The sequence below is a fragment of the Cyprinus carpio genome, chromosome B1 (genome assembly GCF_018340385.1).
Source record: "Cyprinus carpio isolate SPL01 chromosome B1, ASM1834038v1, whole genome shotgun sequence".
NCBI lineage: Eukaryota > Metazoa > Chordata > Actinopteri > Cypriniformes > Cyprinidae > Cyprinus > Cyprinus carpio.
The window spans coordinates 15,781,228-15,805,710 of record NC_056597.1 but is presented as its reverse complement, the minus strand read 5'-3'; the positions used below and the strand labels follow the sequence as shown (position 1 = coordinate 15,805,710).

Sequence of the window (24,483 nt, the reverse complement as noted above, 5' to 3'; positions counted from 1 at the left end):
AATCTTATGTGCAGAGTGCTCCTGCTAGAAATAGTTAGCTGTTCTAATATAAACCACTAGATAATTCCTGAGAATGTATTGAACTCATAGGATGCTGCCTGTTATTTCCTTTAGCCACATGTTTGTTTTTTGTCAGCAAGCAATCTTTATGGTGACATTTACAGAATGTCTTTTTCACACTGTAAACAAAAAAGAAATTGGATGTTGCCTTTTGCAGTTACAGATGAGTTCAGCTTCTTAACCTGACCTGAAGTCACTATTGATACTTTTTTTGTTGCTGTTGTTGTTAGTTTGGAACATGATGGCTAATGTTTTTTTTCCCAATGTTGTTTTCTTGGAGAACTTCACAAAGTTCACAAAGATTCTTAATATCTGAACCTACACATCTTCTTATTTCTTCTAGAACATGCTGGCAGAGAAGGTGGAACAAATGATGGAGTGGAGTTCCCGGCGTTCCGTGATCCGTATGAACGGGGATAAGTTCCGGCGGTTCGTCAAGGCTCCGCCCCGGAACTATTCCGTCATTGTGATGTTCACCGCACTACAACCTCAGAGACAATGTTCTGTCTGCAGGTGAGACGAGCACATTCATCTATTAGTTGTCATCCACAGTTATAATGCTGTATTTACTGAAGTAAAACAATAATAACAGGTGTAAACGCAGTCATAGATAAAGATTTGATCTGCCCCAGAGCACCACCGAAAAACCTTCTACATCTGTCTGTTCCCAAGCAGCCTCCACCCCAGACATCATTCCCATCTATTTATCCCACGACAGCTACTTAGCCTCCATCCACTCACCTCACATCCATCTCTCCCCTCATTATCCTTCAGTCTTCGGGTAAAGTGATTCCGTACTCATACAGTCGTGTTACTCAGCTGAATATCAAGCCTCAGAGAATGAACCACTCCCATTAGTCTATTCAGAATTCGGAGACATCATCTGCCAGCTTCACTGAATAAAGATAACGGACTGGAACAGTCATGTGTGCTACCAAAATAGAGAAAGTTAATTTAAAGCAGATCGACCTTTAAACGCCCAGTCACCCTATCGCAACGATGTGACCCCTAATGCTTTTTTAATTATCTGCTGTCTACTCAAATCGCATGTTTATGTATATTCTCGTTATTTCCTCCTTCATTTGCCCTCCATCTCTCTCCCTGTCTTTCTCACACCCAATCAATTGTTTTCTTTTCTCATACATCATTTTGTCTTGAATACTGTAGTCAACAGTTTGGATAGAAGTTAGCTAGTCTTTCTATACCTTTTGCTGTTAGATAGTTTGCATGGTAAAACCCTCTCTGAAAAGTTGTTGCTTTAAATATACAATGTCACTACAGCCATACTAATACAGACAGATTTCTTTAACAATAGTTTCGTGCCTTGTGCCATTTTTTAAGCACCCTGTTGAAACAATATCTTAAGACCTCTGACTTCTGTATGTGTGTGTGTGTTTCAATGGAAGCTTGTTTTCACTATGGGATAAAATATAATGAGGTAATTGTGATTTATTTATTTGTTTCTTACAATTGCAAATTCTTTAAAACTAATATGTACACTCGCAATTTTGATATAAAAAGTAGCAAGTAACTTTATATTTTATCCCGTGGCAGGAGCAAACTGCCACAGAAGTCTTGTTTAAATGATCTCTTTCAAACTTAAAAAAAAATGCATAAATCTGACACACTACTCAAATTTGCATTATTACAAAATTGTATTACCATCGTTTGAGCCAGTCTGCCTTCCTTAGCCTGAGGAGTTACTAATAAAATTTTGTAATGGTACAAGTTTCAGTAATGTGCAAATTACAGTATTTTTTGTAGTTGATGTTTGACTTATCAAACATACTGACAAATGATTCAGGTGTGCAATGCACTATACAGTATTTTCCAAATTTCCAAAAAAAAAACTTTATTTGGGCTTCCTTAAACGTTCAGTCTCACTGACTCACTGCCTGCATGTTGTCCAAGAGTCCTTAAAAGTTTTAAAATGTCATAAATTCACTTTTCAGAATTGAAAGCTTTAAAAAGTCTTTAAATATCTTAAATAGCATGGGGGAAAAGTCTTAAATGTCATTTGCGAAGGACAGGAAATGCTGCTATTAAGGAAGCTTCACACTGCTGACATAAGGGAGCTTTGAGGTAAAGATGCAGCGCAGCATGTAAATGATGTGCCATTTTTTGTTTAATATCAGTTATTTCGTATTGTTCATTTTAATAAATCATTCCAAATGCCGATTCAGTGCTGTGCTATTTGTCATCTCCTCAAAGGAATTCATGAAATGCCATTTTACCATAGTCCCAAAGGACTCACTGTGCTCTCCAGAGCACTTTTGACTGCAGTAACTTCTCAGTGACAGATCAGTTAACATCAGCTCAGCCCTTGCTTTTTGAAAATGGACACTCAGCATAACATGAAACATTAATGTGCATAATCATGCATATTTAAACTTGTTTTTACCACCTGCAGAGTGCCCTGCTTTATTGATGTTTATGGGTACATTTATTTTATTGATGCATTTATCAAGTCTTTAAATTGTACGCTTTCAATCTGTAAATGCATGTTTGCTTAGTACTATATGGATGAGATTTGTTTTCTGAACAATGATTAAGTCACAATTATGAACATAGGATGTCTGTCATCTCATAATCCAGAAGGGATTGGGATTCCTGTAGTTTTTTACTAAAATATGAGTGTTGGTTATCTGAATTTGTCCTTTATGGAAGGTGGTGTACTGGAGGTGCATCATGCAACCCACAGAAATAAAAAATGTTTTGTCTGCGCAATTATACGGGGAAAAATAAGAGCTCTTTGAAGTGATGTGAGTGCTTTTGATCCAGCATCATCAATGTTTAAATTTCATTTGTTTGTTTATTTATTTATGGTGGACATTAAAGTGCTGTTTTCCGGGAACTGGCAGGTGGACATCTTTGTTGCGTCTGTCTGTTGTGTATTCCGATGGATACCTAATTAACAGCGTCTTTTTTTTCCCCCTCTCTTTTTCTTTGTGCTGTCCACCCAGTGTGGAATAAACAGCAATCACTGTAATACGTAATAGTGAGATGACACTCCTGTAATGAAGTTCTTCTTGTCGGATTCTTTTTATTTGCTAGCTTTCTTCTAATGAGTAAGCTGTCTTTCTGCTTCTGGAAATGTCTCTCATCACAGGCAAGCTAATGAGGAATATCAGGTGCTGGCTAACTCCTGGCGATACTCTTCGGCCTTCTCTAATAAACTGTTCTTCACGGTGGTGGATTATGATGAGGGGGCTGACGTCTTTCAACAGGTAAACATTAAACTTGTCTTTGTTTATCTTTCATCCGCATGGATTTGTCAGGTCTGTCTAGAGATTGGCTTCATGCAGAGGGCCCTGCAGAGAGAAAACCTAGAAATATCAGGGAGTCTTACAGTTGTGATTTCAAGGCTTACCCTTGATTCCTTTAAAGTATTAAGATGTTTTAAATATTTGAAAACTTTGAAAATGCATGTCAAAAACCATGCAAGTGATCTCTGTGCTAGGATACACACGGATGGATGGATGGATAGATAGATAGATTTCGCATGTTAATATGCAAGTAGTTATAAGTGGGAATTGCTCCCTATACTAAAGTGTTACCAAAATTATTATAGTGAACATTTCAACACAGATAACATATTTCAGTATCTACAAATTGTTCTTCATAGCTGTAAAAAGTGATGAAATCAAAAGGTGTAGAGACCTTGTTAATGGAAATGAAATAAGAATAACCTTACAAATAAGGTGTTTAATTTAAATAAAATCAAGCCATTCTTAGAAAAGACAAGTGATTCATGACCACATTTACTCTTTGTTCCATTCTTCTGGCTGTACACAGATCTGATCCTCCACACGCATGCTCAAATGGTCTTAACTTCTAATTTTTCAGAGTCTGACAACTTCAGGAATTACATTTTAAAAAGCAGCAAGAACAATCAAATGGAAAATAGCTCCCCGTCTATTTGCGATGTAATGAAATGTCACACTTCTCAGAAGCAAATTATAGAGAAGAAAATCTTTACAACACAGAACATGCACATTAATTTAACACATGCTGATACATAGCTATTGTATTGCAATTTGCACACTAAAGAGTTATGAAAGAAGCTTCATCATGAACTTACGTGCTCTTATGCCTATAGATACCTACAGAGCTGTATCTGAGGAAAAAGTCATCAATTAGATTAGCATTACTGACATCTATTTCTGTTATTTCCTCAATGCATTCACTTTCATTTGGGTTCATCAAAAACCTCATGCATTAAAGTAAAACAAATTGCTCCAGCTCATAAAGACATCAAGCCCTCAGGGAAAGTCTAGTGGACAAGACTCAAATGAGCTTTCTGATTTCTCAAACTTGGATTACATTAGACTGCATTTAGTATAATAATGAATTAAGGATTTATGTCCACATTACAAATGTGTCTCTTTTGGGTTTCCATTACCAGATCAGATACCTCATAGTGTAATGATGAGGTTACTGCATGGTAGTTCAACATTGTTATTGTATATGTAAGTGGCTGTAGATAAATGTATTATCTACAGTACATAGGAGTACACTAGTTTAGTGGAGTTTAATGGCATCTCTTGGATATTGTTAAGGTATTGGTATTTATCATTAGACAAATTAAGGGGTTGTCAAACAAGATTTTGTTTATTCACTTCACTTTGTATGCATACAAACTTGCGAAACTGGGTAAACAAGCATGTTTTATCTTCTTTGATTTTTATGCATGCTAAAACTACAAAACTATGAGTTGCAGATTTGTGAAATGCAGTTTGATGCTCTTGGCTGATAATCAAACATAGAGGAAACTCATTTTGGCAGTTTAAAGGATATTTTTGAAATTAAAATAATTTAAGCTTCATGCAAAACCTGGAATATGTGGCATATTTTAATATTTTACATTTAATGTAATTTATTATTCAGTATTATTCAACCCTGGAGGGTAATGTCACATAGTTTTACCCTTATTCGTTGTGAGGTCCAAAATAATTTTGCTTTTGTAAAATCCTTGGAAACTGCAATGGCTTCTGTTCACCCGCACCAAACCCATTTCTTGGAGGACATGTGGGTTAATGTTGATTTGATGTGTTTTCATCCAGAGCATGGGGACAGCAGTATTAGTCAGTCCATTAGTATGCTAATAAACAGATGTGTGTTAGAGGTGCTGGTTAATAACGTTCCCCAGTGTGTTTTAAAGATGATTTCATCAGCGATTACATGATTGCTCCCTGTGATTGAAATTATATTTAATTACATGAATATCACTTAGCTAGATTCCTTCTCTTGTGTTCTTTGAAGGGAACCATCACCTTAATGTGTAAAATCTAAGAAGAAGAAGAAAAAAAAAGATAATTCACCATCATGCAATTTTGACCCCAATTGTTTTATTTCCTCTCGATATTAGGCAGAATTTTCTAAGCTGCACTTTTCTTTGTTGAAGATGGATGGTGAAATACTGTGAAGCCACAAAAAGCACCATTATAGTGCATATGACTCATGCACCATATTCCTTCTTATCCCAATGAATAGCTTAGTGTGAGACTAAAACTGAAGCCATATTGCAAGATTTAAGTATATTAATATTAATTTAAAAATTACTCCTTTATATATGTTTGTTATGTTGGTTTTGTATGTTTGACATTATCTTAGGTTATGTTTTTAGATGGTCACACATGACAAAGTAAGTTTGACTGTGTACAGTATATGACCGTGGGGCTTCAAAAAACTTTTAATACAGCACACATCATATGGATTACTTTTATGACACATTTATGCTGCTTTTTTGCCCTTTTTGGCAGTATGCATTACCATCCTTTTTTTTTATGTAATAGCTCAGAGAGATGACTAACATCTTTTTGTTTTTCACAGAAGAAAATACAGGGTTGGAACTACAAAACTGTCACTGGAATGGTACCCTAAGATGCAAACGGTACATATTTGTTACCCCTAAATGGTATATATTAGTACCTTTTGAAAGGAGACCACCCTAGTGACAGTTTTGTACCTTTTTCCCTGAGAGTATAGAGATTAGAATGTAGGGTCATTTTGTATGGTATGTGTCTGTTTATAATTTTTTACCTTTATAGTTTAGAGTTTAGATTTTTGGGTGTAAAATGTCTCAAACATCCTCTATGGATGCCCTGTAATCAGTCCCACCAGGATTTCACTGGACTTTTTCCTGATTGTTTTGTAGTGAAAACCCACCAATAATCATGATGTACCTATAGGTAATTACCAATGATGGGCTAGTTACTCAAATGTAATTTATTACTCCTTACTATTTACTCCTTTCAAAAATAATATTATTATGTTACTTATTACTTTCTGGTAACAGTGATTAGTTATAAGACTAGTTACATTACATGTTTTCACACCCGAAAGAAGTTATAATTGCATATTTTAAAATTAAAGTGTTACTAACAATATATTTCTGCTTCATCATTTTCACCAAAATCCACACTGGATCACAGTAAGAGGTTATTACAAATGCTCAATAGTGACTGATAGTGATGTTTAAGTAAAATTGTTGTATAATTCTCATTAATTGTGTAGCTTGAAGCTAATTGTAGCTATAATTTCTCTATTGCCCATATAGCCTACGATTATATTTCAGTCATCAAAAAAGGACGCTCTAACCATAACAAATTAAGAATGAGGTGTTTTTTTTGTCATCATTGATTAGTCACTTCATTGTACTCAAGTGTTTGTGCACATTCCTAGTTGGAACAGCGTGAGGTCAAAAAAATGACAGTTTCAACTGTCTGCTTTTAACTCTATCTTTTTATTATTTCATCCTGTTGTTCTCTCTCAGTCTCTTTCTCTGGCCCCTCAGACATTCATTCTTGTAGTGGGTAATTTACCTCCCTCTGGAGGCTCTTCAATTGCTCCTGTCTCCTTATTAAAAGAAATCTCTGTAATACACATCACACGGTTCCTGGTGCTTTATTGATTTATTAGCAGATATTAATGTTTTTGTGCTCTTGTTTCACTTCTATTCATCATCCCCCTCCCCTCTCTTCCCCTCTTATGCTTTCTGCTCACTTTCTCATATGTTCTGCCTTTTCTTCCTCTTCTCTCTCCTCTCCTCCAGCTGAACATGAACTCTGCCCCCACCTTCATGCATTTCCCAGCCAAAGGGAAGCCGAAGAGAGCAGACACCTTTGACCTTCAGCGGATTGGCTTTGCCTCTGAGCAACTGGCCAAGTGGATCGCAGATCGTACAGATGTGCAGGTACATATACAGTGGGGAAAATATTTTTTTTTATTCCTTGTTGATTTTGTAAGTTTGCCAACTTACAAAGAAATGAATAGTCTGTAATTTTTATGGTAGGTTTATTTTACCATATAGAGACAGAATACCAACCAAAAATTCCAAAAAAAAAAAACACATTATATAACGGTTAGAAATTGATTTGCATTTCAGTGAGTGAAATAGGTATTTGATATCCAAGCAAAACATGACTTAGTACTTGGTGCAAAAACCCTTGTTGGCAAGCACAGAGGTAAGACGTTTTTTGTAGTTGGTCACCAGGTTTGCACACATCTCAGGAGGGATTTTGGTCCACTCCTCTTTACAGACCCTCTTTAAATCCTCAAGGTTTCTTGGCTGTCATTTGGCAACTCGAAGTTTCAACTCCCTCCACAGATTTTCTATAGGATTGAGGTCTGGAGACTGGCTAGGCCACTCCATGACCTTAATGTTCTTCTTCTTGAGCCAATTCGTTGTTGCCTTGGTGGTATGTTTCAGGTCATTGTCATGCTGGAAAACCCATCCATGACCCATCGTCAGTGTTCTGGCTAAGGGAAGTAGGTTCTCGTCCAAGATTTTACAGTACATGGCCCCTCAATGCGGTGAAGTCGTCCTGTACCCTTAGCAGAAAAACAGCCCCAAAGCATAAGGTTTCCACCTCCGCGCTTGACTGTAGGGATGGTATTCTTGGGGTCATAGTCAGCATTTCTCTCCCTCCAAACACAGCGAGTCGAGTTAATGCCAAAGAGCTCAGTTTTGGTCTCATCTGACCACAGCACTTTCTCCCAAGCCTTCTCTGAATGATTTAGATGTTATTTGGCAAACTTTCAATGGGCCTGTACATGTGCCTTTTTGAGCAGAGGGACCTTGCAGGCGCTGCAGGATTTCAGTGTGTTACCAGTGTTTTGCTTGGTGACCGTGGTCCCAACTGCCTTAAGATCTTTAACAAGCTCCTCCCGTGTAGTTCGGGGCTGATCCCTTACCTTACTCATGATCATCCTTACCCCACGAGGCAAGATCTTGCACAGTTTGATGGTTGATGGTTGTTTTGTATTTCTTCCTTTTCCGAATAATCGCACCAACAGTTGTCTCCTTCTCACCAAGCTTCTTGATGAGGTCATGTAGCCCATTCCAGCCTTGTGCAGATCTACAGTCTTGTCTCTGACATCCTTTGACTGCTCTTTGTTCTTGCCCATGGTGGTGGGAGAGGTTGGAATGGAAGATACAGATTGTGTGGACAGGTGTCTTTTATACACCTAACGAGCTGACATTAGGAGTAACTTCTTAAAGTGGCAGGACTAATCTGTGATCCACATGGGCACATAACCAGTCTGTAGGAGACAGAATTATTGCTTGTTGATAGGGGATCAAATACTTATTTCACTCACTGAAATGTAAATCAATGTCTAACCAAATCAATGTCTAACCTATATATATATATATATATATATATATATATATATATATATATATATATATATATATATATATATATATATATATATATATATATATATATATATATATATATATATACTAACCTAAATGATTACTATATTATATTATATATTTATATATTATTTTTTTGGTTGATATTCTGTCTCTATCCATTAAAATAAACCTACCATAAAAATTACAGACCCTTAATTTCTTTGTAAGTGGGCAAACTTACAAAATCAGCAGGGGATTAAATAAATATTTCCCCCACTGTATGGGGTCTCCAGGAAATGGAGACAGATAACATCTGATTTCACCATCATGTTAACATAGATTTTCCCTCCAGAGAAGCTCTCCCTGAAAAATATCACCGGCACCTTAATGCGTTTACAGACGACTGCCTTGGAGCACTAGCACTAATTCAGTTGCCTTATTAAGACTCTACCCCGCTTTCAGCTTTAATACTTTTGAATAAGTCACTTAAGGTATATCACCTTTAGGGAAGGGCTGAGTTATGTTGGAGTTGATAAAAAGCTACTTTTTTTTTCTTTTAGATTTTCCTCCGATGGAGCTCTCTGATTATGAAGCGCTGTGTAGATTACAGCGCAGGTCATACGTCAGTTACACTCATCCCTCAATGCAGGTGGACTCGTTATCTTTGATTCATCTCCAATTCACATATCTGCAAAGGCATGGAAACCCTTTGCTTTGTGAATTCTGTTCTTTTATCCTGGCTAAAGGAAAAACCTTTAAAGATCTTTAAAAAATAGATAAATAATATGACATGGCTTATTCCTTTGTCATTTATTTTAAAAAGTAGGAAAGGGTAGAGTGAATAAAAGTATAATGAATCCATCAAATTATTTTTAAATGTTTTATTTAATTGTATTTTATTTTTTTTTTTGATTTATTAGATTATTTTTTTAAGTAGAGAATGCAAGTATTATGAATGTGTTAAATGTTTTTTTTTTATCCTTTTATTTTAATGTTTTAATGTTTTTTTGTTTAATTTTTAAGAGAGAATGCAGTTATAATGGCTTCATTATTTTTATAATTTTACATTTTATTTTATTTCATTTTAAAAATAGAGTGAATATAAGTATAACATGCATCAAAAGTATTTTTTTTTATTTTATTTTTATTTTTTTTTTAAAAAGTGAAGAGACAGCAAATGTATGTCTGTATAATTTTTATTTTGTTTTTTTTTTTTTTTATTTATTTTATTTTCTTTTATTTTATTTTATTTTATTTTATTTATTTTATTTTATTTTTAACCTACCTTACCATTACCATACCATTAGCCCAATTTGCTATTAGTCTTTGTCGACCAGTCTATACGCATTGGAGCAGTGCTCGTTCACCCCCTGGAGTAGACAGAATTATAGATGAAGTTGGCCATTTTTATCCTAGATTAATCTGATCTGATTTTGAGGCAGCAGCAGAAGCTGTAGTACACGTTTTGAAAGGAAACATTAAGGCCTTGAACGACAGGCACTAAACATGTTTACAACCCTCTGGGTCTCGCATCACACCACTCATAAATAGAGAATCCTGGGTGTCCAATGTGTCATAGACTTAGTAGCCCTCTGGGTCTACTTTTTGCCTAAGGCGAAGAAAAGACTGTTAAAGGGAAGGGAGGGATCGGCGGCCTTTGCCGGAATGAATGCGTTCACCAGACAATGGCAGTGTCTGAAACCTAAGGCAGTTGCCTCACTGCCCAGACAGTCAGTGCCTTCCCCTGCAGTGGTTTTGAGTGAAGTTTTCCTCCTCAGAAAAGGATTCATTAAAAGTCAGATGTTCAAGCTATAACACATATTTCAATGTAGGAAAAATTCAGGTGGTTGAAAGCAATTTAAAAATTGACATTTATAAATTAAAGGCATCATTTTCCATGTTTCAGACAATGCCTAGTGACATGTTCTTGACTTGAGCTGTAGCCTTATGTTGAAGGTTGGCCATGAGATTGCAGTGCTTTAACAATTGAATGTTTACTAAATCATTTTGATAGTGGCGTGAGGTTCATGGATTTTTCTTCATTAATTTTCTTGTCAGTCTTTAAAAGACATAGATGGTTGCAATTGTCAGAACACTGTCACTTTCTTTTCATGTCTCAAAACCTATTTGTACAGATGGTACATACATAATTTCTCAGAAATTGGTATATTTATTCATATCTTAAAACCTATTTTTTACATGGGTCCATTTACCAATATCTGACAAATACTTTTTTAACCATACTCTGACCATAAGTATCAATTTTACTTTTGTTGTCTTTTTTATTTTTTTTTTTATTTTTTTTATAAGAATTGCTGAAATGATAATGTAATTAAGTGTGACAAATGAATAACGTATTTTAGTGTTTATTTTTAGGTCACTTGTCAAACTTAAACTACTGTAATCTGTGATATTGACATGAGTTTGACACATTGACTTTGTGCAAAAATGCCAGATTTTGTTGCTTCCACTTCATTGTTGCATTCATTGTTCACAGAGCACTGGCACTGATCAAGTCATTGTTTCTTAAATATAAGGTGTCAGTCAAAAGTTAAATACTTTCTCTCTCTCTCTCTGTCTTTCTCTCTCTCCCTCTCTCTCTCTCTCTCTCTCTCTCTCTCTCTCTCTCTGTCTAGATTCGGGTCTTCCGGCCACCCAACTATTCGGGAACAATCGCTCTGGCTCTGTTGGTGTCTCTGGTCGGTGGGCTCCTCTATCTGCGCAGAAACAACTTGGAGTTCATCTACAACAAGACTGGCTGGGCCATGGCTGCACTGGTACCAAATGTTCATTATTTAGCCCTAATTCAAATGAAACTGCTGGAGCCATGCTTTGAGTTGAAAACTTGCCAGGTCAAACAACAATGTATATCTTGGCAGCGGTACAATGGTCAGCTCTCTCTGGCCCTAGAACCATTCAACAACTTCAACACTTTTGCTATTGCTTTATAAGGTCCTTTAATAAAATAAAACCAGCTGACCATGGAGTAAACCTAGATTAAAAATTATTTATAGAGTTTTTAAGCCATAAAAGAGGCCAATTTATTGAATCTAAACCCAAGTTGATGCAATAAAAACAGAAGACAACAGCTCAAGGGGACAAAACAAGCTAAAGGCATAGAGTCAGTGTGCTGCTTACCACCTGAGGTCAAAATTATGTGCTGTGTCTTGCATAAAAGTGATTTGATTTAAAGTGTTGTGCTGTCTGTAAATTGTAGAACTTGGGCTTTCAATATTTATTCCCCAAAGTCTGAAGGTGGCTGACCTTTACTGCTCCATTGGATAAAGTTTGTTATCCACCATACTGATTATAAGGGCAAGGTTTCTCTTTTTTCCAGGCTATAAGAATGTAATCAATTTTTATCGCTTACTCTGTTTGTCATTCTCATCGTATCACCATATCACTCAGCTAATATACTCACAATCTTTCTCTTTCTTTTCTTTTCCACAGTGTGTGGTGTTTGCCATGACCTCAGGTCAGATGTGGAATCATATTCGTGGTCCTCCATATGCCCACAAGAACCCTCAAAATGGTCAGGTGGTAAGTGCTGCCCACCTTCATGTCTCAAAGCTCATCTAAATCTTTCTTGAATTGGCTGACTTTGTTTGTGTCTGTTCATTAAATGGCTATCCATCATATGAAGTTTTGCCAATCGAAAGACAAACTTGAATTCTACATGGTATATGACCCATCCAGTCGATTCTTAAGCAATGAATCCTGTGGAATATTAATTCCTACAAAGGGTATGGCCTACATTCATAAATAAAAAATACTGCACTTGGTGTAAATAGAACTGGCGTCCAGATAGTGGTATGGAGGCAGACAGAACTAGGAAAAAATGTGAGTTGGATTTCAGACAATTGACCTGCAGGGTAGAGCACATGCATTGGTATTTTTGCGCTGACGACCCAAATTTGAATCTGGCTTGACATTTTCCGATCTAACCATCCTTTCCATCAGTCTACTCCCCATCCCTTCGTTCCTCCAATCTCACAGTTTCTAGGAACATAAGGCAAAAAAAAAATCTACTATAGGCTACTTCTAAAAAATAATATATATATAATTTTCTATTTATACTAAAAATACTAATTTCATATGTATATATTCATTTATATACACTACAGTTCATTACAGTTCATAGAGTGCATTAAAGTTCAAAAGAACATAATTTATTAATTTATTGGAAATTGAAATATTTAGTAACTTTTATACTGTCATTTCAGCATTAAGTGATATGTCCTGATGTTACCAGGGCAGTTTAATATCCTAACTTAGTATCATTAAAGTAAATGATTGTTTAAAAAAGTGTGCGCTCATGGCAGAAGTTATCAAGTTTTGTTAATGTGGCCAAGGCTTGTTGTTAATACGTGCAGTCCTGCAATATATTTACACAACAATCCACAGCTGCTGAACTCACCTGCTGTTCTGCATCCCCTTCTTATTGGCTTCTAAGTGATCCCTCCAGTCAATAACACAATAAGTCTGAAATAAATTAAGGCCTTTTAATTATTAAAACATAAATAAGGAGATCAGCTTCTTTCAGTGCATAATCCTTCCCAGTACTGCTTCATCACCGTCCTTCATTAAGCTCAACACAGGAAGTAGAAGCTGCATTTTTCCCTCTAATAGCCCTCTGAGGCAAAGGTGAAATGAAAATGCTGATGACATGGGGAAATTAAAGTCAGTGAGGTAAGGTTGTAACATCTAACCTGTGCTATACAAAAGAAACCATTAGTGCTATTGTAAAATTATACCCTCACTGACTCGAGACCTTCATTCAAATTTCCTTCCAAAGCTTAGTCTAAATTGACAATTAAAACTTTTCCGTTTACAGGTAGAGCAAAAATGTGTAGGTCTTCCAGAGTAATGCCGTATTACATAGTTTTACAGTTATTCAAGCGATTTGATTTTTGTGTCTTTTATTGAAAACGTAAATATATCCACATGTCAGAGTGAGGAGTTTTAGTCTACTTTACTCAAACTCAAAAGACATTAAATGGACTGTAATGCATATGATGGCAAAAATGTGTGTCAAGTTGTTAAAGTAATCACCAGTGAATTAGCTCATTATTAGAGTGATCTTGGATTATCTGAATCAACCATACTCATTCTAGATTTCACAGGTAGTGCATTGGTAAAATTTGTTTTCATTAGATTCATAGAGTTCAAAAGTTTCTTCTTTTTTAAAATGATTTTTTTTTTTAAGGTAATTAATGTTTTTGTATTATTATTATTCAGCAAGGATTAATTAAAATCATCAAATGTGACAGACTTTTACTTTTACTTATTTTTTAATAAAAAAAAATAAGCAGCCTAACTGTTTCCAATATTGATAATGTGTGTGTGTGTGTGCATGTGTATGTTTATATTTACTGTTTTAATAAAATGTTAACATTTAAGTACACATACAGTATGTAAAATGGTGTATGTTGTATTTTATATATATATATATATATATATATATATATATACTCAAAATGCATCAATTCCCAGTATGACGTTTTAACATCTAGTGACTGTTCCTGTGATATGAGTGCCTACAGACCATCTGTTTAACTGCCGTTTTTCAACATGATGTTTCTGTGAAACTACTGCAGTTTTAGCCTCCATCTGGACCTACAAGTCTTTTATGAACTGCACTTGAGGTCCTCTGGAGCTCACAGTTACAAAGTTAAGATAAAGTACAGAATCATCAGGTATGTTGCAGTAAAATGTGTGAAGAAACATAGGGGCATGAAAGCCACATTCAGTGATTTGGTACACACTATAAGTAATAATCAGTCTGTTATGTCTCATAATAATAAACCTCAGCAAAAAGCATGACATATTAAACATTTTATCGTATTATGACAGCAGAGAGCACAAATTTAAACAAAAGTTGGATAGTAAATACAAACATGTTTGACCATAGTGTGTCTTGTTTTGCCAGTCAGAATCAAAAATTCAAGTCTTGCATGCTTGTTCGTTCATTTGATTTGGAGATATAAATACATTTATAATTTTGCGCTTAGTCCCAAAAATGAGATAGGCTTCTATAAATAGCTTTCTTTTTTGATTATATGGTTAATGCTTATATTGATATAGGCTTCTATAAATAGCTAGGAAAGATATCTCCCTAAATGCCTGACTTCTCAGAATTAATACACTTACAAAAAAAAAAAAAAAAAAAAAATAGCAGCATATGTTTGATCAAATATACAGCGAAATCCGTCAGCAAAATTTTAAGTTTAAAAAAAAATTATATATACACACACACACATATATATATAATATATATATATATACATATAAAAAAATATATATATAGCGAAATCCGTCAGCAAAATTTTAAGTTTAAAAAAAAATTATATATACACACACACACTGATACTTCATATATATTTTTTATATGTTTATTTGTTTATAGAGAAACATTTCTTATTATTATTAATGTTGATGCTGCTAAATTTTGTGAAACCGTGATACACTACTATTTAAAAGTTTAGGGTAAGTTTAAAAAAATAAAATAAAATAGATAAATGGTTCCACAAAGATGGATTAAATTGATCAAAAGTGACAGTAAGTAGACATTTATAATGTGATTATTTATAATGTTACAAAAGCTAACGCAATTCATTAAAGTTATTATCCTGTATTGCTATTTCCACAAAAATATAAGCAGAAAAACAATGATAATAATATGAACCATTTTCAATAATTGAGCAGCATTAGCAATTGACAATAACTGAGAACCAAATCAGTGTATTAGAATGATTTCAGATTGACGGCTTTGTCTTCACAGGAATTAATTATGTTTATATACATAAAATATTTACAAATAGAAAATTGCAATGATATTTCACAATATGACCATTTTTATTGTTTTTAATCAAAAAATGCAAAAGATCTTAATTCTTTCAAACTTTTGACCACTAGTGTACAGTATGTGTGTGTATATATAAATAATTAATTTTGTTATTTAATTGTGTAACTTGGCACATATTGAAGAGAATGCTTTTAATTTTTGTGACTGTTCGGGGTCATGGGAGTTCAGTGGCCTATGTCAAAAGGAATTTATACGATATTACTCTTATTGTGTGTAGCCTCATATTTTATGCGACATGGCCAAAGCATACATGCAATTAGTTGTTATCACTGAGAAAAAATATTATTCTTTGCTAAAAGGCCTCAGCCATACACAAAACTATAGCATGTTGCTGAGATGGATTTTTGGCCATCATTTATGGCTGTGCATTGAAGTGTGAAATTAAAAAAAGTGGAAAGAGGTTGTGCGAGAGACAGTGGTTGGGGGGAAAAAAACATTACCCTGATTTTCTAAACTAAACGCTACATTTGCATGAAATTATATTTCTCTTGTCAGAGTCTGAAAGTGCCATTTCCACATTTTCTCCAGCTTCATCCTGCAGCCCAGAGCAAAACCCATTTAGAGAGTAGAAGGTTGTTTTGATAATGAAAGCATCTGACTGCTTACTGACGAAATGGCGAGGCAATGTGAGGTAAAGCTACGCATCTACTTGTGGCTTCGCACCTTAGGACAGATCACATACGCATGCACACAAACTCCTTGCTGTGTTGACACTCAGGACGAACACGCTCTAGGCCAAAAGAGCTGAACAATTCTCATCATTTTCCTGGATATTGCTATTAAAGGTGTTTATTTCTTCTACTTTTTTGACCATGTGGACATTTTAATAGTTATTAAAAAGTCCAAGTAAAAGATAGGCTTTAAATGTCATCAAAAAACTGATAGCCCTCGGAAACTAATGTGCATTTGATAAAAGCAAAAACAGGTCTGGCAGCTTATTACTCCAAAGTAGCTGCATTATTCCCATTTAAATGAATCACAGTGATAATTAAGTGAGTCATTAGTGACTTTTCGCTTTAAGAACATTGTTTCTCCATTGTAAATGAGAAAGTCACTCTGCACTGCTCACAAACACAGGTTTGGAATGTTAACAGACAGGTTGAGTGATATAAACTGCTTGACCAATTAAATTACTGGACCGGGAAAAGGCTAATGCTCTTTTGTTTGGCCTGAACTCTTCTTTTTGTGCTATTAATTAACTTAAAAAAGTTTGACCTCAAAGTTTCTTTGAGGACTTGATCACGTATATTGGGTGTCCTCTTTCAAAGTCACCTGAAGATGCCAGTCCCTCTGTCCACTTTAGCATTGCTTCAGTTCACCATTTTCATTTAATTTCCCACAATTCCTTAATGAACTCTTGCAGCTTCTCTGTATCTACCACCAGCGAGAGGTAAATCATCTGCCCTTCCCTTCCAGCATGTTGTCACTTTTACTACATCTCCACAGATATTTTGGCTTTTAGCTTGGATGCAACTATGCTGGGGAGTCTTTATTAACCGGATTGAACTGTGAACTGAAGCATTAAATAAATGTTGCACTTGAGGCAGAGATTTTTCAAGATCTCATCCTGACGACTGGTGTTTGAATGGGAGCTTTAATTACAGCTTAAAACAAGAGACCTGCAGAGAAGAATAATAAAGAAAGCCAAAAGGAAAATAACAAACAGGAGAAGGAAAAGCCGATTAACTGTGAATTTATCACGTTGATGCCAATCTTCCATTTTGCCAGAAGGGCCTTCTGTCTGAAGAAGTTTTTATGGTTAACTTTTCCCATTTTATTTGAGGCAGCTAATGAATGGTGCACGTAAATTAACACAAAATGCTTGTAGTAAATGTTCTTTTTTCTAAATAAGCAGCCCCGGTATGTGTATTACCTATTTGGAAGGCATCAAGTTTCATTTTTTGTGTCTCATTGTTGATTCTCCATTGGTATCAGCTCAAGCTGTCAGTCAGATCCAGTCCAGAAGACTCCAGACTGTCTGCTACTGTGACCTCTCGCAGCTGGTCAGTTTCCATCTAAACCTTTTTTTTTTTATTGACACTCATCAGTTTCCATGGTGTGTGGTGTGGTCTGTTTCTATCCAGAAACCAGAAGCATGGTGTGGACAATAGGTGGTCTATATATAGAGCTTTTATTTTGAGGCATTGTAGTGATTTGTAAAACATTTAAGGCTAGGCTTGAGATACAAGAGCTACTGGATGAAAAATAGTGAGGAGTTTTTTTTTTTAAAGGAATGTTCTGGGTTCAATAATAATTAAGCACTTAAGTGTTCCATTGAGTTACATACAGTCAAAGTAAATGGGTCCATAACTGTGATAGTACTCACTTATTTCAAAGTCATAAACATAAACCATACGGATGTTAACATGATGTAAATATGTAAACTTGCTTACTAACCTTTACTGTCTAAAGTTATCCAATTGTACAACTTTATATGACAGTGTACACCTAAAACCCCTAAATGATTTAGAATTACAAGTAATGCTCAAGGTTTAATGTAACAATATTAGTGTTTTCATTAAATTATAAGCTTCACATTTCTCCTTTCAAAGTCATCTTCTTCTAAAGTCTTTTTTTTTCAGGAACGAGATGAAACAGTCGTTTTTCCTGTCAGTTTCATCTTGACTTGTATTGAGCCTAGATTATTCCTATAACTCATTCTTTTGCTTACACTTATATTCTTGTCAGTTTTTTTCTTGTTTCCAACTGTAATAGTCCACTTTAATCTGTTTCAATCCAAAAGAAAAAAAAAAAATTGGAGTAATGGGGTGTCAAAAAATTACTATAATATCATGAGATCTGTGATTTATGATTCGTGCGTGCAAATCTGTTTTTTAATAGAGAAAGATGATTTGTGCCCCATAAGTTGTAGTTACGGTATGTACCTCCAGGGGCACTGTACCATGCTAATTAACTAAACCTGCATAAGTCATTGAGTGTCAATTAAGTGATAGTTGCAATTTTCCAAATTGTTTATTAACTGTAGTAATCATGGAGTCAATCATTATGAAGCAGTGAAGTAATCATGCTTGTAGCAGTAGTATGCAGGGAGTGACTGATTTGTTGCTGTCTAACCCGGATGCCTCAGCTGGTCTGAGCGTCTATTGGCTTGTCCTATATGATGAAATCAGCACACTCTCGTCCTGTCTTCCTCCGTGCAGAGCAGCTCTTTTTCTGAGCTTGTTAGGCACCACACGGTTGTGCTGAAGGGTTGCCGCTGGCGGCTGGAGTTTTCGGTATCCCCCTGTCCATAAGCTTGAGAATTCTTTTGACAAGCTTGAAAACTCTTTCTCTAACTTGTGCTGGCAGGCTTATTTTACACATTCTGAAAGGCTGTTTGCCCTGCCACAACCAACTCGACTTAAAACGGTAGAGAAAGACCGGATGAGTGTGTTTACAAGTGTTTTGAATATCCTGATTATGTGTTGATTATGTAAGCATCAGTGTTGGAGGGTGTAGATGCATTCGAATGTTCTTGCGTTGTGCATGAAGGGCAGAATAAGGACTATGGTCATAGAGAACGTGTTTTTGCATTTAAAAACGTAAGACACAATGCAGTTAAGAAAATTATAGAAATCATATAGTGTGTCTATATATATATATATATATATATATATATATATATATATATATATATATATATATATATATACACACGTGTGTGTGTGTGTGTGTGTGTGTGTGTGTGTGTGTGTGTGTGTGTGTGTGTGTGTGTGTGTGTGTTATGACATTTTTCGGTTTTACTTTTATTTTGATAGTTCACTTTACATTCTACTAACTATAAGTAACTTTGCAACTACATGTCAATTTAATTCTCATTAATTTGCTACTACATGTCTACTAACTCTCAGATTAGACTGTTAGGTTAGGTTTAGGGATAGAAGAATAAGTTGACATATACTTGCAAAGCTTCTCATAGTCAGTATGCTGTTTGTATCAAAATAAAGTGTTAGAAGATATTAAGTAGACAGTCTACTAATAATCTAATGACTGCTAGTTGACATGCAAATTTACTTACTATTAGTAGAATGTCTAAAGTGGACTATCGAAATAAAGTGTTACCCAATTTTTCATGTGCCAAATCATGTGTCTATGAGAAAACAGATCAAAATGTGATCTTGATTTCCATCCTTGCTTATGTTGGTGCATTTGTACATAATTTTGTTTCCATATTTTTTATGTGCCAAATCATGTGTCTATGAGATCAAATAATCGATTGATTCATTTTTTCAATTTTTTTTCAAAACTTAGCTTTGTGTTTCATAGAAAAAAGCCAAACAGGCTTTAAACAACATGAGGGCAAGTAAATGATTATAGAATTTATATTTCTAAGTGAAATATTTCTGTAATAATGAGGTGTAATCAATTCGAATTATTGTCAAAGCAAATATTTACACCGTCATAAGGACTGTTTCCGTTCCCTTTATAGTGTGCGGCTGGTTCTCTGGCTGTCGGCCAGCCTGTATCCAAGTGGCTCTCAGAGCAGCCCGCTGATGAGCTTGCGCTCCAGACAAATTGATCTGAATGAAAACCACTCCACCCCAAAAAGAGAGCTCATTGCATCTACCTTTCGCCCAGCACCGTCTGGAACACAATTTACACGACATGCTGTACAGGGCACCTTGTACTCTTAATTTGGAAATGTCCTAGAGCGAACTGTCAACACATTAAATCCACTATCAACATTATACACCCATACACCCCACTCATTTAAAACAAATGTTTCTTAAAACCAGACTAAAACTCATTGGAAGGAGTGACAGGCCTCAGGGGGACTAAAGTCATGGTGATGCCAACACTGAGCCACTGCAGAGCCAGCGCATCGCCAGCGCTTGAGTGAGTGGAGACGTAATGCTTGATGACAGTGTAGGGGTAATGAAAGGTTGCTCCCACACTGACTAAAAATTCAATCTGCCTGCAGAAACTGCAAAGTTCCTCAAAAGCCTGATAGATGCTCCCAGCTACATACTGTGCATTTAAACCTGAGTGACTGGATTTTGCGTTCTAGCATGTGTTCTTTTTAATGTGGTTTTATGATGAATTACTAAGGGAGGAAAATGGCCACTGCATTTGAGCGAATGCTTCAGTTGTTGGCACAATTTAAGCAATGGTACGGAACTGATGATGCATGAAATGTCTAAAAAAAATACCTTGACCTTTTCAGGGGCTATTTAGCAAACAAAACACACACACACACGCACACACTCAAAAAGCAAGTACTCAACTGCCGATGTAAGGGCTCTTTAGATGGCTGCCCACGGCCAAACACGCCCCATCAATCATTTTTATACAGCCTTCCGATTGATTTTGATAATCGCTGCGCTGCCTGATACACCAGGGTGCACCTGCACAAATCTTAGCAATGGATTGTGGTACATATTCAGAGTGTGTTTAAGCATTTTTCTGCCAACAGTTCAGCTTTAGTGTTCCAGGCAAGAACCAAAAACATTACATTCCATCTTGTTTTATCCAGTTAAATGTATGTATGCAAATGCAGAAAAATGATGACACAGTGTCTTATTCGATACAGAGATAAGAACTGAACCAAATTTTCAGTTCAGGAAAGAAATGACAAAAATGTTTGCTGTTTCACCTCTTCTTAAGTGTGAAGTGGCAGTTCTGTATTATTTAAAGTCTTTGACATTTTGAAAGAATCGCCTTATGCTCACCAAGATTGCATTTATTTAATCAAAATACAGTATTACATTACATTTATCATTATTATCAATGCTGAAAAGAGTTTGCTTTACAAACACTGAAAGCAGTGCTGTTTTTTTTTTTTTTTTTATAAATAAATAGAGGTTCAGAAGAATGGCATTTATTAAATCTTTTGTGACATTATAAACGTCTTGTCACTTTTGATCAGTTTAATCCTATTGACCCCAAACATTTGAACAGTAGTGTGTATTTTATCTTTTATTATTTCTATAGCCATGTTCTCTCATGTGGATTGGTATTTTCAAGGTTATTATCTTTTCAGACCTTTGTTCTTCCAAAATATTCCCTAAATTGTTAATGCAAACAGACACATGGTATTAAGTGTTTTTTGTTTTGTTTTGTTTTTAAAGTTATCTTTCTCACAGCAAAAGTGCTAAGGTCTAATAATGAAAAAGTTTAATCTCTGAAAGAGTTTCTTCCCCTTGAGCTTTCATTATAATAATCTGGCCACTGAAAAAAAAAAAGTAGTTAAAGAGCGCTGGCCTGTGATGGAGTTATTTTAATAATCTCTCACTCTCTTTCTTTCTTTCTCTCTTTTTTAGTTGAGGGGTGGTGTGTTGGTGTATTTTTTTTAATAATGTATCTTTTTTTATTTCTTTATTTGTCTTATTTTTTTTTATCTTGTGTTTTTTTTCTTTTGTGTTTTGCAAATGCTCATTGGCATCATTAAAAATAGACTGAAAATGAATGGGTGCTTTGTGAATTTTGCTGAACTTCATACTTAAGCAGTAATGTATAATTAATATCCCACTTGTTCTCTAAACCCAAACCACTTTTTTAACCTATTATATGATCTCTCTCTCTCTTCCTCTTTTTCTGCTTTGTTGACTTTTCATTTATCTCCATCAATGACTCATTCTTTTGACCTTTAATAGTGAAGCCTTAAAACAGTGAGGGGGAAAAAACAGGAGCAAATGATTCGCAAAGGTTACTACATCAAAACTATTAGGCAACTGTACGTCCCTGGAACAGAAAATGTATCTTTTGCTGTTAAAAATCACACATTATCCATCAGTGGGAGAATTTGGGTTGCTAATTTAGTCCGCTATGGCAATTAAGTGTGAAATGTAAAAATTTAAACAGCAAGGCTTTCTCCAAAATCCACAGTGTGCATTGTTAGTGTACTAGGGCTTAAAACAGGAATCTCATGCATTTTTACTCAGGAGGGAAAGAAATGGATTTCTCATTAAAGCTCAGACAAAGACATCCATAACAGCTTCATGTAATATCTGTTATGAAGGGCAGTTCAACACCCCAAAGACATATTAAAATCTGGTATTTTCAGCATCCAGTCAGCCATGATTGTCTCCATCATCAGTCTCCAAATCTCATTTATACACTATTATGTATAAATATATCCAGAATGTGTCCAAATCGTCCCCATGTGATATTCCTCTTTAGCCTCCATGAGGTATTGTAACATTCTCAATCATACAAAAAAAAAAAAAAAAGGCTTGCATGGATAAGTTCATGGTCTTTGTAGCAAGATTTGTTTTCCTAATTGAATAACCACACATATTCTCATTGTCCAATTATAGTGCTGAGCACTGAACTTATTCCTCTCTGCTCACACTTAGCCGCAGCTATTTTCCTGTCTAAGAAAAGGGAACACATAATGCTCAATTCATCAGATCAATTGGAAGGGCCGCAGAGAGTACTACGGTATTTTTCATTGAGACTATCGAGCACAACTGCAATTTGCAATTCGAATTTATATCATTGCCCTAATGTGCTATGCATGTTCCTTTGGCTTTTTGAGTAAGAGCTTTGCATTGTTTCACAGATTGAAAGCGGCATTAAAATAAGCCATTCAAGTGGAAAATGAAGGGAATAAAAAAGAAAAGGGCAAAAAACAACCATGGTGATGAAATGTTTAATGTTGTTTATTGGGAACAGTTGCTTGAGTCGTAGGGAAAACGTTATTGTGTCACTGATTATGAGAATTTGTTCTTTCATACTGGGAAGAGCACGCTAAAAAGGCATCCATATTATTTGAGCTAAAGAGCTTTTCAATAAGATAACTTCAAAGTGAACCACTATGCACAGGAAGACTCATGCAGCAGGTTGTCTTGAGGAGTTTGGCACAAATCCATCCTGATTTGAACATTCCACATGGAGAATTATCTGGAGTTCTTGATCAAGCTCCTCTGCTTCTCCATATGTACCGCAGGGAGTCTGAAACTGTAGAATTTTAATTCTGAGCTCTAGTTATGCACATTTTGACATGGTGGATTTTATGTGGGACATGGCAGAATGTAGAAACTTTAAATGAGATTAAAGAGATAGTTGAAATGAAAATTCTGTCATGATTTAACAGATGTCGTTCCAAACCAGTATTACTTTATAATATTATCATTATTATTATTATTATTATTATTATTATTATTATTATTATTTTTATTATTGTTTTTGTAATTATTATTATTATTATTATTATTATTATTATTGTTTTTATTATTAAATGTTTCTTTGTAAATTTGAATGGTTGTGGTTTTTTTAAATGAGTCTTTGTGTCCTTACTGAACCTCAGAAGCATCATGATTCATATTACCTCTGTGTTATTTTCCCAGTCTTTAAGAAATAGCCTAAAATTTAAGTAAATATTGACTGAAAATATTGACATCTGCCCTATTTCTTCTTGTCCTGTTCATGAGAGTGGATGAGCAAAATTGCCATGACCAGTTCATGAACCAGTGAGGTCAGATATTTGCAGTGAATCAACTGATACAGTTCTCAAAATCAATGTTTCGTTCTTTCTTAAATGGGGCTGATCTGCTTCTCAAGTTCTGACGCAATCATCTGAATCCAGCAGTTAATATCTAATTTGAGTTTCAAATTAGCTGAGTTTCACATACAGTAGTTGTTCATGTTAACTGCTCAGTCTGTATTCATAATAATAATAGTAATAAATAAGAGTAATTCAAAACACTAAAACTAACATTACAATCAACTCTAGTAGTCTTTTTTTACAAACTAGTCACACATGAGTATTCTGGGAACACTCTTCTCAAGAACTCAGTGGAGGAAGATAAAGCAGAATGAAGTGCTGGCACTTCTTCATGCCTTTAACCGCAAAAGTGCGACTGCTGATTCATTCTCCTGATGGCACTACAGTCTGTTGTTCTCGGGAAGAAATTAATGGCATTATTGAGGATCCAGTATACCATTAGACCATTATTGAAGTGTCCCCAGGCAT

At 35.2% G+C, this 24,483-nt stretch overlaps 1 protein-coding gene across 2 annotated transcripts in view; it reads left to right on the top strand.

The window, feature by feature from the left end:
• LOC109093849 (tumor suppressor candidate 3) overlaps positions 1 to 24,483 on the top strand; it is a 73,316-nt gene that overhangs the window by 29,036 nt on the left and 19,797 nt on the right. The window contains exons 2-6 of one of the 2 annotated variants that reach the window (XM_042716724.1): positions 404 to 573; positions 3,170 to 3,287; positions 7,115 to 7,255; positions 11,341 to 11,481; positions 12,155 to 12,244. In XM_042716724.1, the coding sequence (XP_042572658.1) occupies positions 404 to 573; positions 3,170 to 3,287; positions 7,115 to 7,255; positions 11,341 to 11,481; positions 12,155 to 12,244 (660 nt within the window). The remainder of the gene's footprint in view (positions 1 to 403; positions 574 to 3,169; positions 3,288 to 7,114; positions 7,256 to 11,340; positions 11,482 to 12,154; positions 12,245 to 24,483) is intronic. The other variant, XM_042716725.1, reaches the window with a different exon arrangement.